The 18,001-nt window shown below is 46.5% G+C and overlaps 1 protein-coding gene across 1 annotated transcript in view; it reads left to right on the top strand.

The window, feature by feature from the left end:
* lrriq1 (leucine-rich repeats and IQ motif containing 1) overlaps nucleotides 1-18,001 on the top strand; it is a 291,350-nt gene that overhangs the window by 66,519 nt on the left and 206,830 nt on the right. The window contains 2 exon segments of the mRNA XM_034175448.1: nucleotides 7,346-7,539; nucleotides 12,045-12,172. Coding sequence (XP_034031339.1) covers nucleotides 7,346-7,539; nucleotides 12,045-12,172 — 322 coding nt within the window.

Below are 18,001 nucleotides of genomic sequence, written 5' to 3'. Positions count from 1 at the left end.
CACTAATTATTGAAACACAAAATTGGTTTGGCAAGCTCATTGACCCTTGACCTTTAAACAGGTGAAGCCAATCATGAGAAAGAATATTTAAGGTGGCCATTTGCAAATGTTTCTCCTTTTTGCATCTCTTCTAATGAGTGGCAACATGGGAGCCTCTAAACAACTCTCAAATGACCTGAGAACAAAGATTGTTCAACATCATGGTTTAGGGGAAGGATACAAAAAGCTATGTCAAAGATTTCAGCTCTCAGTTTCCACTGTGAGGAACAGTGAGGAAATAGAAGACCACAGTCACAGTATTAGTTAAGGCCTGAAGTGACAGGACAAGAAAAATCTCAGATAAGCTGAAGTGAAGGACGGTGAGAACAGTCATAGTCAACCCACAGACCTGCTCCAAAGACCTACAACATGATCTTGCTGCAGATAGTGTCTCTGTGCATCGTTAAACTGTATAGCGCACTTTGCACAAGGAGATGCTGTATGGGAGAGTAATGCAGAGGAAGTCTTTTCTGCGTATACGCCACAAACAGAGTCCCTTGGGGTATGCTAAAGCACATTTGGGCAAGCCAGCTTCATTTTGGAATAAGGTTCTGTGGACTGATGAAACTAAAATTGAGTTATTTGGACATAACAAGGGGCAGTATGCATGGCTGAAAAGAACACAGCATTAAAGAAACCCCACTTGCTACCTACAGTACATTTTGGAAGTGGTTCCATCATGCTGTGGGGCTGTGTGGCCAGTGCAGGTACTGGGAATGTTGTTAAAGTTGAGGGTCACATGGATTCCAGTCAATATCAGCAGATTCTTGAGAACAATGTTCATGAATCAGAGACAAAGTTGAAGTTGCGCCGGGGTTGGATCTTTCAACAAGACAACGACAATAAACACTGCTTAAAATCTACTAAGGCATTCATGCAGAGGAACAAGTACAACATTCTGGAATGGCCATCTCAGTCCCCAGAACTGAATATTATTGAAAATCTGTGGTGTGATTTTAAGCGGGCTGTCCATGCTCAGAAACCAACAAATCTGACAACTGGAGATGTTTTGTAAAGAAGAATGGTCCAAAATACCTTCAACCAGAATCTAGACTCTCATTGGAAGCATTTAGAGGCTGTATTTCTGCAAAAAGGAGGCTCTTATTTCTGCAAAAGGAGGATCTACTAAATACTGATGTATTTTTTTTTTCTGTTGAGGTTGTTGTGAAAGTGTAGGAACACGGACCCACAACAGGGTGCGTAAAAGAACGGGCAATGGATAAGCCAAACAGTAACAATTTAATGTTGTAAATTGTGCACAACGGAATACAGACAACAATCAGTTTGGGACTATAGTCAATTACACGTTGGGTGACGTGTGGGCAGGCTTGAGGATAGGAGACGCCCATCCAGAACCGAGCCAGATCCCACACGGCCCTCACCGCCAACGGATCTGAAGAACACCGGAGCTGCCAAGTCCTGGGTCCCCAGGTGGTCACCGTCTCCAGCTGTCAGACCTGGTACTGCTGGCAGAGAACAGAAACAGCACAGGTGAGTGTGAGTACGCACACTCAGTAATCCCACAGTCTGTGTTCTTTTGGGAGGGAGCACCTCCACCTCCCGTCACACACTCGTGCAGCTCCTGTCTAACCACTTATCTGGTTGGGGTGTGAAGCGAAGCCGTCGCTGATCACACCAAACGCCAATCCCACAGATAAGGCAACACCACAGGAAAACGGCTGCAAAGAAGTTCAGATTATTACTCAATGTTGTAAGTCAGCAGAGAAATTACCTCCAAGGTAGCTGATTTCTCGGCGAGGAGGTGGAGTTGCAGTCCGGCCTTTATGGTGATGGTGATGAGTTGACTGAGTGACAGCTGGTGCTGATGATGAGTGACAGCTGTCACTCCCAGTGGCTCCGGCGCCCTCTCGGGCTTGAAGCCTGCACTCCAAGCAGGGCGCCATCTGGTGGTGGTGGGCCAGCAGTACCTCCTCTTCAGCGGCCCACACAAGAGGACCCCCCCCTCAACGGGCGCCTCCTGGCGCCCGACCAGGCTTGTCCAGGTGCCGCCGGTAGAAGTCGGCCGCCGGGTCCAGGATGAAGCTCCTCTTCACCCAGGAGCGTTCTTCGGGTCCATACCCCTCCCAGTCCATGAAATACTGGAACCTCCGGCCCTTTCGACGGACATCCAGGAGCCTGCGCACGGTCCAGGCAGGCTCTCCATCTATGATCCGGGCAGGAGGCGGCGCCGGTCTGGGGGTGCAGAGAGTTGATGTGTGGTAGGGTTTGATTCGTGAAACATGGAACACTGGATGAATCGGGTGCACGGAGGTCACGCAGCGGAGGGCCTGCTCCAGTTCCTGATTTGTCCGCTCTGCCTGCCCGTTCGTCTGGGGATGGTACCCGGACGAGAGACTTACGGTGGACCAGGAGGTCTGCAGTCTCCTGGGCCGTCGGGAGCTTCGGGAGGGCCACGAAGTGGGCCGCCTTGGAGAACCGGTCCACTATCGTGAGGATGGTAGTCATGCCCTGGGATGGCGGGAGGCCCGTGACAAAGTCCAGGCCGATGTGAGACCAGGGGCGATGAGGCACGGGCAGCGGCTGGAGGAGGCCTTGGGCCTTGTGGTGGTCGGCTTTGCCCCTGGCACAGATGGTGCAGGCCTGGACATACTCCCGGACGTCGGCTTCCATAGACGCCCACCAGAAGCGCTGCCGGACCACTGCCACGGTCCTTCGCACCCCTGGATGACAGGAGAGCTTGGAACCGTGACAGAAGTCTAGGACCGCAGCCCTGGCCTCTGGTGGGACGTACAATTTGTCCTTCGGACCTGTCCCCGGGTCTGAGCTCCGTGTCAGGGCCTCCCAGACGGTCTTCTCCACGTCCCAGGTGAGGGTGGCCACGACAGTGGACTCGGGGATGATGGTTTCCGTCGGGTCTGACAGCTCGGTCTTGACCTCCTCTTCATGCACCCGGGACAGGGCGTCAGATCGTTGGTTTTTCGTCCCGGGGCGGTAGCTGATCCGAAAGTCAAAACGCCCGAAGAACAGTGACCAGCGGGCTTGCCTGGGGTTCAGACGCCTGGCGGTCCGAATGTACTCCATGTTCCGATGGTCCGTGAAAACCGTAAATGGTACCAATGCTCCCTCCAACAGGTGTCTCCACTCCTCAAGAGCCTCCTTCACCGCAAGAAGTTCCCTATTGCCGACGTCATAGTTCCTTTCAGCCGGGGTCAACCTGCGGGAAAAGTAGGCACATGGATGGAGAACCTTGTCTGACTCCCCGCTCTGGGATAGCACGGCTCCTATCCCTCAGTCAGAGGCGTCCACTTCAACTACAAACTGGCGATTGGGATCGGGCTGCACCAGAACCGGTGCAGTCGAGAACCGGTGTTTCAACTCCCTAAACGCGGCTTCGCACCGATCCGACCAGGTGAAGGGGACTTTTGTGGAGGTCAGGGCTGTCAGGGGGCTAACTACCTGACTGTAGCCCTTGATGAACCTCCGGTAGAAATTTGCAAAACCGAGGAACTGTTGCAGTTTCCTACGGTTTGTTGGTTGGGGCCAATCTCTCACCGCCGCAACCTTGGCCGGATCAGGGGCGACGGAGTTGGAGGAGATTATGAACCCCAGGAAGGACAAAGAAGTGCGGTGGAACTCGCACTTCTCGCCCTTCACAAACAGCCGGTTCTCCAACAACCGCTGTAGGACCTGACGTACATGCTTGACATGGGTCTCAGGATCCGGAGAAAAGATGAGTATATCGTCTAGATATACGAAGACAAACCGATGCAGGAAGTCCCGCAAGACGTCATTAACCAACGCTTGGAACGTCGCGGGCGCATTGGTGAGCCCTGAACGGCATGACCAGGTACTCAAAATGACCTAACAGGGTGTTAAATGCCGTCTTCCACTCGTCTCCCTCCCAGATCCGAACCAGGTGATAAGCATTCCTAAGATCCAATTTTGTGAAAATTTGGGCTCCATGCAAGTGCATGAACACTGAATCCAACAGAGGTAACGGGTATCAGTTGCGAACCGTGATCTCGTTCAGCCCTCTGTAATCAATGCATGGACGGAGTCCGCCGTCCTTCTTGCCCACAAAAAAGAAACCAGCACCCATCGGGGAGGTGGAGTGCCGGATCAACCCGGCAGCTAACGAGTCCCGGATGTAGGTCTCCATTGATTCGCGTTCCGGACGTGAGAGGTTGTACAGCCTGCTGGACAGGTACTCAGCGCCCGGTATCAAATCAATGGCACAATCGTACGGACGGTGTGGGGGCAGCGTGAGTGCCAGATCCTTGCTGAAGACGTCAGCAAGGTCATGGTACTCGGCTGGCACCGCCGCCAGATTGGGGGGGACTAAAACCTCCTCCTTAGCTGTCACACCGGGTGGAACCGAGGATCCTAAACACTCCCGGTGGCAGTTTTCGCTCCACTGAACCACAACCCCAGACAGCCAATCAATCCGGGGATTGTGTTGTAACACCCATGGAAAACCCAAAATCACTCGGGAGGTAGAAGGTGTTACATAAAACACAATCTCCTTCCTGTGATTCCCAGATACAACCAAAGTCACGGGCTGTGTCTGGTGTGTGATTAGTGGAAGAAGGGTGCCATCTAGTGCCCGCACCGACAATGGTGACGGTAAGGCCACTAGAGGGAGCCCAACCTCCTTTGCCCATCTGCTATCCAGCAGATTCCCCTCCGACCCCGTGTCCACCAGTGCCGGGGCGTGAGGGGTTAGATCCCCACTCAGGATCGTGACTGGGATACGTGCAGATTTTCGGGGTCTCCCCGCGTGGGTATTGTGACCCACCCTTTGTCCAGTCTCTAAGGACGAGTGCTGCTGTTTTGACCGTTTGGGGCATTCTCTCTGTGTGTGCTCGGTTGAGCTGCAGAGAAAACACTCTCCACGGATCAGCCTCCTTTGTCTCTGATGTGATCGCTTTTTGGCCCTGCTCGTTTCCATAGCAACGTCAGCAGGGGGAGCTGTCGTCACGTGGAGAGCCCTGGCTGTGGAGCATGGGGAAGTCGGCTCCCTTTTGGACCCGGGAGGAAGAGGGACGGTTTGTGCCTGACCACGCCCTTCGTCTCGCTCCCGTCGGTGTTCTGTTAATCGGTTGTCTAACCGTATAACCAGGTCGATAAGCCCGTCTAAATCTCGCGGCTCGTCCTTCGCCACCAGGTGCTCCTTAAGGACCAGGGACAGTCCGTTTACAAAGGTGATGCGGAAGTCGACTGCATACTTTGCTGCGCTCCGACACCCCTGTCTTATCGAGAGCAGCACGCTTGAAGCGGTCTCGCCTCTATGAGGGTGGTCGAACACCTGTCGGAACTCCCTCACAAACTCAGTGTAAATCGTTAGGAGCTGTGAATTCTGCTCCCAGAGCGCCGTAGCCCAGGCGCGTGCCTCTCCTCGAAGCAAATTTATAACGTAAGCCACCCGGCTAGCGTCTGATGTGTACATGACGGGACGCTGTGAAAAGACGAGCGAGCACTGCATCAAGAAGTCCGCGCACGTCTCCACACAGCCTCCGTACGGCTCCGGAGGGCTTATGTATGCTTCAGGGGAAGGTGGGGGGGTTCGTTGAACGACCAGTGGAATGTGTGTCTCTGGCATTCGGTCAGCAGGAGGAGGTGCTGCAGCAGCGCCCTGAGCATGCGCTTCCACCTGGGTGGTGAGAGCCTCCATCCTTCGATTGAGAACAATGCTCTGCTCGGTAACTAAGTCCAACCGAGCAGTAAAAGCGGTTAAGATGTGCTGCAGCTCACCTAACACGCCTCCTGCTGGCGCCTGTGCACCTCGCTCTTCCATTGGCTGTTCAAGCGATGGTTGACGCCCCTCGGGATCCATGACGCTGGCTGAGAAATCCTGTTGTGAAAATGTAGGAACACGGACCCACAACAGGGGGCGTAAAAGAACGGGCAATGGATAAGCCAAACAGTAACAATTTAATGTTGTAAATTGTGCACAATGGAATACAGACAATCAGTTTGGGACTATAGTCAATTACACGTTGGGTGACGTGTGGGCAGGCTTGAGGATAGGAGACGCCCGTCCAGAACCAAGCCGGATCCCACACGGCCCTCACCGCCAACGGATCTGAAGAACACCGGAGCCGCCAAGTCCTGGGTCCCCAGGTGGTCACCGTCTCCAGCTGTGAGACCTGGTACTGCTGGCGGAGAACAGAAACAGCACAGGTGAGTGTAAGTACGCACACTCAGTAATCCCACAGTCTGTGTTCTTTTGGGAGGGAGCACCTCCACCTCCCGTCACACACTCGTGCAGCTCCTGTCTAAGCACTTATCTGGTTGGGGTGTGAAGCGAAGCTGTCGCTGATCACACCAAACGCCAATCCCACAGATAAGGCAACACCACAGGAAAACGGCTGCAAAGAAGTTCAGATTATTACTCAATGTTGTAAGTCAGCAGAGAAATTACCTCCAAGGTAGCTGATTTCTCGGTGAGGAGGTGGAGTTGCAGTCCGGCCTTTATGGTGATGGTGATGAGTTGACTGAGTGACAGCTGGTGCTGATGATGAGTGACAGCTGTCACTCCCAGTGGCTCCGGCGCCCTCTCGTGCTTGAAGCCCGCACTCCAAGCAGGGCACCATCTGGTGGTGGTGGGCCAGCAGTACCTCCTCTTCAGCGGCCCACACAACAGAGGTCCCAAAATTTATGCACCTGCCTAATTTTGTTTAAAGAATTATTGCACACTTTCTGTAAATCCTATAAACTTCACTTCACAAATATCACCGTGTTTGTCTGCTATATGATATATTTAACTGAAATTGCTGATCCAAACAATCAATGATTTATAAAGGAAATCATGTAAATCATCAGGGGTGCCCAAACTTTTACATACAGCTGTAAATGTCACATTTTTACCTAACTAAATGTAAATAAACTTTTTCAAATGACCGATTAGCGTTCTAGTTACCTTGCAGCGCTGCTGCCCACTGAATGAATTCTAGTCAAGTGCAGAAGAGGTGACTGGTCTTGGCGATCGAGCTTCTCCTCCACAGTACCCTTTTAATGCCATAAAATGTGGACATTTTGAGCAACAATCAGAGCCATAGCTTCCTGTTTTTATTTAACATTATTTAACAGCATGCTGAAATACTGTGGTGTCTTTGTAATTAACACTGCAAAATTACAGCATCTTACATTCTCTGCAGTCTTCAACTGTTTTTTTTTTTTGTTTTTTTTGCTATTCACAAAGATAAACACAGTGAATTGCTTGTTGATTAGGCAGGACCATGCTTTTGGACTGCTCCCTTCCTCTGTGAAAAAGCTTTTCTTTGCTATATCTGTGTTGTATCTATTTGATTACAAACAGCTTCTCCTCTTTGCATGTCTACCACAGCTGGTCTAGAGTCTATGAAGAGGCTGCAGTGGTTGTCACTGAGCCACAATCAGCTGATTAGCACCAAAGGACTGAGGGACGTGCACACACTTCTGCACCTGGATTGCTCATACAACCACTTGGTAAATGTGGAGGGTTTGGACCACAGTGCACTGCTCAGCAAGCTGGACCTAACAGCCAACAGCCTGACTGAGGTAAAAATTGTGAAAACACCCAATCTGATGCTGGATTTACACATAATGATGACAAGTCACGGATGCCACGAAGTATACATTTTTGGCCACTGATCATGAATGTGATGATTCGGGGCAGAGGCATCAGGTGTCCTTAGGAACTGTTGCATCCTGTTACCACATGTTACAATTAATGGCACTTATCGCTGGCGAATGATCAGGAACCATTACGCACGGTCAATAATAATGTTTTGTCACATTGTGAAACAGGTGAATTGTCTCCACACACCTCCCATATTCATCCTACTGTCAGCTGCTGAACAGTTCGCTCCAGATTGCTCCTGAAAATCCAAATGAATTCACAGCAGAAGAACTTTATGTTTGCTGGAGTAGTGCAGAAAGGAGGAGGAGGAGACGGAGAGAGCCAGATGTCTGGCTGCACGCGGCTCTTCCTCTGGCTCAGACTTGTTCTCCCAAACATCAGACACAACAGTGGGTGGAACACCTGCATGAGAGCACTGAGGAGCATTGTAATGAGGCTTAGCTGACTTGGCGTCACTGTCCTTCTTGCGGTGCACCATGTTTTAATTGTGTGCATGTGAGAGAAGTGATTGGTAGTGGCGTGCAGTGAAATGTGACGCCGCATTACAATTCGTGTCAAAACGACAGTTTCTGTGTCAATTCGTAACAACAGAACAATTGAATTAGCAACAATTTCTCAGTTGGAATCTCAGTAAATTGGTATTAATGACACGGTGTTACGTCACCCGAATGTGGTCCACCTCTCCTACGAATAAAAATAGGGCCAAAAATCATGAGTACTCTGCTTACAGAGTGCGCGAGTGCCACTCAAACACCACGCGGCACTCTTGTGAATATTGAGCATCTTTCTCGCAGCCTTACGGATGTGGAACATCACTTGCATGGCTGAAAGTATGAAATGTTTGAGAACAAAGTGCTCAGGATGGCTGTAGCCTGCTATTTTGCTGCTATTATGTAAAAAGTGGCTGTGGTAATACCCCAGACTATCACCATAGAAGGCAAAGCCCTGTAAATAATAATAGAATAAAATAAATAATAAATAAATAATAATAATAATTTAAAAAACAGCCTAACGTCGCTCCACAGAGGAGGAAAAAAAGAAACAAATGCCCAGGAGAGTGACAACCTGCTGCATCTCATCAGTGGACAGTGGATCCATGCTGGATCCACTGTCGTCTGCTCCGGGCATCAGACTCTGGGCATGACCATGATTCTCCGCTCATACGAGCCTCCTTTCCTGAGGCTCTGGGATCCTCTGGAAGTGCTCCTTGATGCGATGGAATGCTCCCTATTTGCGAAGGTTAATACAATACAGCATTAAACTTAGATTGATTGTGGTCCTCAAACAAAATAAAACAATAAATCCAGATACACACCTTGTCCTCATCCTCTGCACAGGTGTTGATCAGCTCACTGCCCCTCCCTGCTGCCTGACTGCTGGATTCGCTTGGCTGCTTCAAGAAGCTCGGTTCCTCTCCGATCATATAAAAGTTAAAGTGTGTCATCAATCTCTCACAAGTTGTCTCATGTTGTGCACTTTTTTGGAACAGTTATTTTGGAACAGTTCACAATTCAGCTGACAAGAGCGAAACCCTGCGACGCGTGAAGATAATGCAAACCCCCTCTCAAGTTTCGTGAAATTTCAGGAATTTCCCTGAGGATGCTGTTCACACTGTATCGCAACCCAGTGAGATACTCCCCTTAGTCTGCTGCATCCACAACCCAGACCCGGAGGAGGGGCAGAAAATGAATGAATGAATGGCTTGAGCAATGCCTTGGTGGGAACAACACCTCTTTGCCTCTTTAATTGGGGTACATGAAAATAGCAATTTTTTTTTTAGCTTTTTATTGTATTACATTGAAAATAAGTTTTAATAAGTGTTTCTGAATTTAGAATATGAGATTTTATCATAACACCCATGTAGGAGATTATTTTTCAAGGATAGTGTTGTTTATTTGTTGGTTTGTTTTTATGATAAAAATATAGAAAGCCACTTTTCTCAAATTTTGATTGGTGATAGCTATGAAAAGATTGGGAGTCACTACTCTTCCATTTTGGAGTTTATCTAGTTAAACTACTATATTCCATTCAATCTCTAACTTCCAGAAAAGCTAAATGTAAACATAAAATGTGGCTGAAGAAGCATTATATAGTTTGTATTAAGTGCTTGTGTAGAGAAGTTCCATTTCTGAAATAATGTATGTCTCAAATGCCACTTTATTTGTTAGAAACAAAGTAATAATGACTTAATATACTGTCTAAGAGTACATTGGAGATACCTTCAAAGTCATATTGTAACCTCAGCCATAAAGTTATTTTGCTCAGACCATAGTAAAAAGAAAAAAAAAAATATATATATATATATATATATATATATATATATATATACACACACACACACACACACACACAATGATGGGCACAGCTAACTGAAAAGTTAGCTTCGGTAACCACTCATCCACAAACTGAAAAGTTAACTATAACGCTAAACCGATAAACCCCTAAAAAATTTGTTGAAGTTACAAGTAACCGCTAACTTTTAGTATTGACTCGGCACACGGTCGGCGACTGATAAGCCAGTTTCGAATTTACGCACCACAGAGTCTTCTGACTAAATTCAATGCGAAGTGATCATAAACCCTAAACAACAAGCCAGCGCTTTGTCTTTAAACAACACCCTGTTGGCTGCTGCAAAGATGTCTCTCTCACCTTTCACGGTGGCAGTGTAGATCAAATGCAAGGCACTTTTACTCATGGTTTAATTAATAAAAGTAAATGATGTTTAGTTTTTTTTTCTTCCAACCAGCCCTTTCTGCTGGGGGAGGGCTGAGTTCCTTGCGGCAGCTTGGCTGTTGCAAAACACGCAGCAGACAGGAATTAATGTTTGGTTTTAGGGTTTACAAACGTTTGACTGTTTGGTCTTAGTCACTATGCCAGAGAAGAAATGTTAGTGGACTGACAGTTAGCGGAACTAAATTGGTGGAAGCTAATTACTCTGCTGAAGGTTTACAAAGTTAGCTGAAAAGCTAATCAGCTAACCAAAAAGAATGCTTTGGTAAGCGGATTTGCGGAACTGTGCTGTATGTGTGTGTGTGTATATATATATATATATATATATATATATATATAATATAAAGACACAAAATTTTGCAATTTAAATTCAGACTGCAAATTATTCCATGCAGTGGAAAACCTAAAGGTCTTCTTTCCCAGTTCAGTTCGAACTCTAGGAACAACAAACTGTACAAAGCATCAAGATTCGGCATCAAGATTTCACTTTATATAGGCTTCAGAGGATTACATCAAAACTATTTAACAGATTTTCACCAACTGTTCACCACAAAGACTCCACTGAATGTTGGCGGTGATCTGGATCCAGATTCTGGATCAGGATTTCACTTTGCAGACTTTTAATGATTATGTCAAAACTACTTCATCACGATGTTAAACCAAGATCAGGAGGACACTATTTTGTTTCAGCTTTGTGACCTAAATATCAGATTGCAACATTGTGATCAGTCAGACCATTCTAGATCAGTATGCAATTATTGCATTGTTGTGTGGAATCTGAATCCAGGTAAAGTCCGGGTCAGGATGTGAATCACATATCTTTACTTTGAGTCAGCCTTGGAGGATGTCAGAAATCTCAGATTGCTCTTATTATCTGTAATTTAGTGTACTCAACCTCCAGCATAGACAATTTGTGTGCCATAATCATTCATGATGGAATTCCACATTAGAAAGTAGATCTAACACCAGTTTGGTGCCACATATTCACAATTAAAGTAAGTATTATAATGATTATAACAAAATAATAATAATCATAGTCTTCTGCAGATATTTGAAACATTTATGGAATTCTTTGAGTCAACATTCACACTAAACACATACCATACGGTGCTAGTGTTTTAGGCACCTTAGCATTCTGACAAAATGTAGTGTCTCATTTTCTCTTCCCTCTCCTCCCCCCAGGAAATCAAATTTAAAAGTGTCCGTACATTCTTAAAATCCACAATATGATAAAATTATTGGAAAAACCTAATGAAGTATAATCTGATTTTCTTACAAGTTTTGGAAGATCACTGAAAATTAAATTCAGTAAGAAATCATGGTGGTGATGATTTTTTTACTTAATTGTCAGTTATTTTAGTTATTTATTCATAAATACTAAATATTTAGCATATTTTTTTCATTATTTTTAAAAGTTAAAAGTTTGGCCATTGCTATATCAGAAAGTTGCAAGATAATTTTACTTTTCATCTGGAATTATACAGCAATGGCTAAAACTTTTAACTGTACTTTAAACTCATCATTTGTGTGTATTTTTAGCTCAACATTACATGGCTGGTACTGATGACAGCAGTGCCAGAACCACTGATACTGATGGACAAGCTCTGCATTGTTAGCTGTCAGTATAAAGAGAGTTATGTACCCTGTCGGGCGATCAACCTTAATAAACAATTTCATGATGTTTGTCCATCAGCCTCCCAGTCTGAACAACCACGTCCTCCTCAGACAGCTGAATCTGGATGACAACAGCATCTCCTCTCTGCAGAACCTCACTGCCTGCTGGCTTCCCCTCTTGAATGTCCTCTCTGCAGCCCAAAATAGGTACGATCTTTAAACATTATGTAATTAACCTCAAAGCTCACATGTAAACACTTTAAAAAATTTATACCTTATACATACTGGCTCTGTAGTAAATGCACAATAGAACAGTGATGTACTACATGTAATTTGCCACACTTAAAACAGATGTTTTCAAATTACATTTGCAGTTGCATTTTCAGGCCTGTAGAGGGCAAAGTTAGCTTATTTGTATTTTTCAAATAGTCTATGTTGGGACAATGCCTAGTTACAGTAAGTAACTACAGTAAGTGGGGTAACAGGTAGTTGTTATTCTTCTGTACCATAGCAAGAGAACATCTTTTTAGCAGCAAATGCTAACTCTTCCTTCAGCTGGTTGTCTGCAGCCCTTGCAGTGGCAATATAAGTGAGTAACTATTATTTTTCATTCTTAGAGTGCAAACTGTTTCGTAGCATTTGACTCAATTTGTGTAATTTTGTTAGTGCAACATTCAAGATGTGATCGCGGACTCAGTTCTGCCATAGATCTCTATGTCAAACCCACCATCTCTGTCATTAAATGACAACATATTTTGTATTGGTTGTTTATCAATGCTTTCTGTACTTTAGGTTTCAGTTTCATAATTTTTAACATTAAGTCTTGTCCAACCACAACTCTGCCTGTTCCTTGGAGAATGTCACGTCAAGAAGAGTTAGTTGGCTGTGAATCCTAGTATAGGACAGGAGTCACACTGGGTATAGGAGTACAAACATGCAAAAAATAACATTATGGGGATACTTCACTGATGGCCAAGGTAAATAAAATCATCTTGTCCATGTGGGCATCAAAGTAAAAAAAAAGAAAAAAAGAAAAAGTTGATTTCCTTCTATGTTAACAAATCTTTAAACCTAGTTTGAATGCCAGCTGATTTGGAACACCTTTTTGGCCTGTGACATCACATATGAACCTGTACAAAATGGCAGGTTATCATCCAACCATGTTTGTCCTTTTCCCCAGTAATGTGGAGGGATTCTTTGAGTGCAGACATTGGAGAAATGTTTCACTGGAAAAGTGGAGCAAAGTCTGAGGGTGTATGTTTGCATATTTACCGTTTATGGCCATGATGAACATGATTAACCTGAACTGGAGCCTGAATATGTTTCAGTGACAAAGTAAATAGTCAACTCTCAACTTTTCCTCAAACTTCTATAACAACAGAGATACCGATCAGTCCCTGGAATAAATATAGTCTGTAAACAGTTATGATTGGATTTGTCTGTGTTTAAAGCAAATATATAAACTCACCATTCCCTAGTCTATCCTTCATGGGAAAATTGTGAAAATTCTGCGTATAACTTATGATGAGAATTCATTCTCAAAGTGTGTATATGATTGTCACACCTTTTTACATTTCCCGAATATGTTTCTAAGGGCCCCTTCACACTTAACACGATTTAAGCCGACTAGCGCACGAAGGAGGAATTGCATGCCATTTGTGAAAAATCGGCGCTGCCTTCAATGCCTTGTACATGTGTCACTTCAATTATTTGCGCACACCAGCGGCTGAAAGACAGAGAGTGAACACATGTGACGTATGTGTGTTTCGCGCCCCCTGCTCCCCCCTACACATGTGGTGTGCGGTGGGGGGCACACTTGCATAAAATGCTTATACGTATGTACAGACATAATCACATGCAGGGTGGACAGCCACGTCAGAATGCACACAGCATGGGGAGATGCCTCCCAGCTCCTGACTAGAGACACAAGTGACGGCTCAGAGCACAGGACGTGTCACAGTACAAACACAGAGACCACAGCCAGGACAGGTATATTAATAAGTACTACACTACCTACATACACAATTACATAACAAATAAACCAAAAAACATGATTGCATAACACAGAAACAGTGACACACTGGTGTGTGCACTGGATGGACAGGGGGTGTGTCAGCTGACAGCAGCTGCTGTTGAGATCTCTGGTTCTGGACGTCCCAGCTAGGGAACACATACCGTGTTTTGACGGACATGAACTAACAACTGTCCATTGTGACGCGCGTATGTCCGCTTACTGTCCTCACGTGGACATACATAAAAACATATATCGCCGTTGCGACGGGCTGCAGTGAGCGAGCGCACGGCGCAAACACTGACAGGCTGCCCCGGGTGAAACGGACCATCAGATCATAACACGCAGCGGGCGAGCTGAAGGTCACGTCATGCATGTGAGCTCTGTTCCTCATGACGTAGTGTCTTTCCTATGGTGCGCTGTCCACAGGACACGCGTGTCAGGCCGGATACATGCGCGAGACCCGACTGGACACGCCGGATCAGCAGATGTGGACGGTTTATACTTGTATTGTCCGCTTGATAAGAGGGATTCAATAAAATGCGTTTTTTATGGTGTGTGGTTTTATTTTTTTTAAATACGTTTATCTATCTCCTTGTTGATTTCAGGTATTTTATGCATCTTTCATAGGACAGCGATGGTAGCACAGTGGTAAAGTTTCTGGATGGCAATCAGAGCTTTTGTAAACTGCAGGTTCGAATCCCGTCTTGTGGCATGTATTTTTTTTTCTTTTTTCTATAGCAGCTACTCCATGTGGTTCCACATGGAGCAGCTGCTCACACTGTGTTCCTGCTGCGACGGTTTCATGCATGCTCGTGCGTGTGCACATGCACAAAACCATTGCAGCAGAATCGTTCACCCCTGCCCGACCGTGTGTCACTCCCATTGTCGGCTCGATGTTATCGTGTGGGTAGTTTCGTGATCCGTGATTCGCCCTGATTCCTACTTATTCGTGCTATATATGAAGGAGCCCCAAACTGCTGCTGACAAAACACACTTGACCTGCACTTTAAAGAAGTGTGAAATGTCCAGATTGTTCCTGTCTGACACAATATTTAGTGATATAATGTGATATACATGCAAATGACAGCATGCCTAATAAACAATCAGTGCTGGTCTATTGCTCTCATGCTATAATAAAGGACACTCAGTGTCACATCCGCAGGTTTTGAGGGTAAATATAGTAATTGTAAGCAAACACAGAGCAGGTATAGTGCCTATAAAAGTATTCACCCACATTTTAATTTATTCATGCCATTTCATTAAAAATAGAATTCTGGCTTCTTTTTATTATTATTGTAAAATTATCCTCTTTCAAGGTGCCCCATTTGTGTCCTTGTAAAATGCCTCACTTTTGTCAGAAGTGCCAGGAACTAAATGCTCTGCTGTGTTTTGGAAAAACAGATGTGATGTCCTTCATGAATGAAGATGACTATGACTTCACAGTATCACTGGGTGTTGTGGGTGTGGAGATGACGAATCAAGCCAGTCTTTGCTTTGAATTTTCTACTGTAGTTTGGCATGGAATATCTGGCTGGGAGGAGGAGCCTGACTGGTCTTTCTAGCATTGTTGCTTCTGCTGCAGTTCTTGGATGCATTGTGCTTCTAACTCTGCTACACCTGTTCTGACTGAGGTGTGCCAGGGAGGGTGATCTTGCGCAGCTTCTTCCCAGGAGGCAGGGGGATATTACAGTGCTTCACGGAAGCCTGATACGGAAGGGTATCATTGAAGTGCTTCTTCTGACCACCATGAGTTCGCTTCCCTTCTGTGAGCTCCCCATAGAAGACATGCTTTAGGGGGCAGCTGTCATCCATGCAGAGTACATTGCCAGCCCATCACAGCTGGGAGTGCATAAGTGTGGCATGAATGCTCTCCATCTGGGTTCACTTGAGTTCTTTGTGTCCGGAATGTTGATCTGCCATTTGATGCGTAGCGGCATTCTCAGGCATCTCACGTGGAAGGCGTTCAGCTGTCTGGCATGGTGACTGTAGACTGTCCATGTTTCACTGGTGAACAGTAGGGATGGGAGCACCATGGCATGATACACCTTCAACTTGGTTTGCAGGATCAGTCTGCATTGCTCCCAAACCTGGTCTCTGAGTCTGCCAAAGACTGCGCTGGCAATCCTGTAGGCCACCTCCTCGTCGATGTTGGCAGAGCGTGATAAGGTGCTTCCCAGGTAGATAAACTTGTCTGTCACAACAGGTTTCTGTCCTGGGGGTTGCTGGTGCAGAACCTCGGTCTTCTCCGTGGAGTCATTGCACGCCTTGGGGAACAGGTCCATGCTTTCCTGCCTATAAGACTGTGCACTGGCAATCAGTGTGCAGTCATTTGCAAAGAGAAAGTCACGAGCAGTGTCTTCCTGTACTTTGGCTTGCAACCTCTGCAGGTTGAAGAGCTTTGGCTTCCCGTCAGTCCGGTACCTGAGGCAAACACCAATGTCGGCAACCCAGAAGGCGTCATTCAGCATGGCAGAGAACATCATGCTGAAGAAGGTAGGGGCCAGCACGCAGCCCTGCTTTACACTGTTGGACACGTGGAAGGGCTAGGAGTACTCTCCATCGTCCTGGACCCTTGCATACATGTCGTTGTAGAACTGTGAACCAGAGAGATGAACTTGGCAGGGCATCCGTACTTGGCCATGATCTTCTGCAAACCCTTGTGGTAGACAGTGTTGAATACTTTTGTCAGATCCACGAAGGTTCTGCACCTGGCACTTTTCTTGTAGTTGCTGCGCAGTGAAGATCATGTCTGCGGTGCTACGTCCACTCCTGAAACCACACTGGCTCTCTGGTAGCAGGTCTCGCTCAAGATGTGCATTGAAGAGGTTGACCATGAGTCTGGTGAGCAGTTTCCCAGCAATTGAGAGCAATAAGATGCCACAGTGGTTGTCACATATTTTCCTGTTTCCTTTCCATTTGTATAGGTGGATAATCGAGGTGTCTTTTTATTCCTAAGGGAACTTTTCATGGTGCTACATGGACTGGAATAGCTCTGTGAGGCATTCGGTCAGGTACAGGCCACCAGAGGCAAAGATCTTAGCAGGCATCGAGTTGGCACCAGGTGCCTTATTGCTAGACAGATGCTTGGTGGCCAATGGGGGCCTGCAGCAGCCTGGCAATTGCTTCCTCATTGATTGTAGATGGGCAGGTAAGAACATCGTGGAAGTGTTCTGCCCAGTGTTCCATGATCCTCTCATTGTTTGAGATCAGCGTGTTCCCATCTGCATTGAGGATATGATCCAGAAGATATGGGGCCATAGACAGCCTTGAGGGCGCTGTAGAAGTTCTTCACATCCTTCCTGTCAGCATTCGACTGGATCTTGTAGGCCTTCTTGCTAAGCCACTCATCCTGCATGTAGCGTAGCTCATGTGTTACAGTTCTTGTGGCATTGCTGAAGGCTGAAGATTGTCGCTCCCAGGCAAGGCTACGATGACATCCTTCAGGTCCTCATAGAACCTGGCTTTCACCTCATCAGGGTTGGTCATTGTGGGGGCATACGCACTGATCACTTTCTCAGGAGTGGAAGTTGGACAGCCATCAAGTGGCCTTTGATTCCTTTTGGGGGTACAGACAGCTTGTTGACCAGGATAGACGTAATGGCAAACCCAATTCCTGTCTCATGACGCTCATCTTGTCTGCGTCCAATCCAGAGGAACATGTAACCGGCACTTCCCTCCGTCAGTTGTACCACCTTGGCTAGGTGACCTGCATGTTGTGATCTGCACGTTGTATCTGGCTAGCTCACTGGCAATGAGGGTGGTCCTCCTCTCTGGATGGTCTGTTCTGGCACGGTCTAGCAAGGTGCACACATTCCATACCCCAGTCACCTTTGTAGTTGTATGTTTTCTTTTGACTTGATTCTTACTGCTGGGATGGGAATCCTGCCACCCATGGTTTGATGACCTGGGTGGGGTAAGACAGGCGATGTTTAGGGCTCCTTTTATCTGGGATGGGAATCCTGCCACCCATGGTTTGATGACCTGGGTGGGGTAAGACAGGCAATGTTTAGGGCTCCTTTTTA

The sequence above is a fragment of the Thalassophryne amazonica genome, chromosome 8 (assembly GCF_902500255.1).
Source record: "Thalassophryne amazonica chromosome 8, fThaAma1.1, whole genome shotgun sequence".
Lineage (NCBI taxonomy): Eukaryota > Metazoa > Chordata > Actinopteri > Batrachoidiformes > Batrachoididae > Thalassophryne > Thalassophryne amazonica.
The sequence above is the reverse complement of the archived record's forward strand: the minus strand, read 5'-3'. Positions and strand labels throughout refer to the sequence as shown.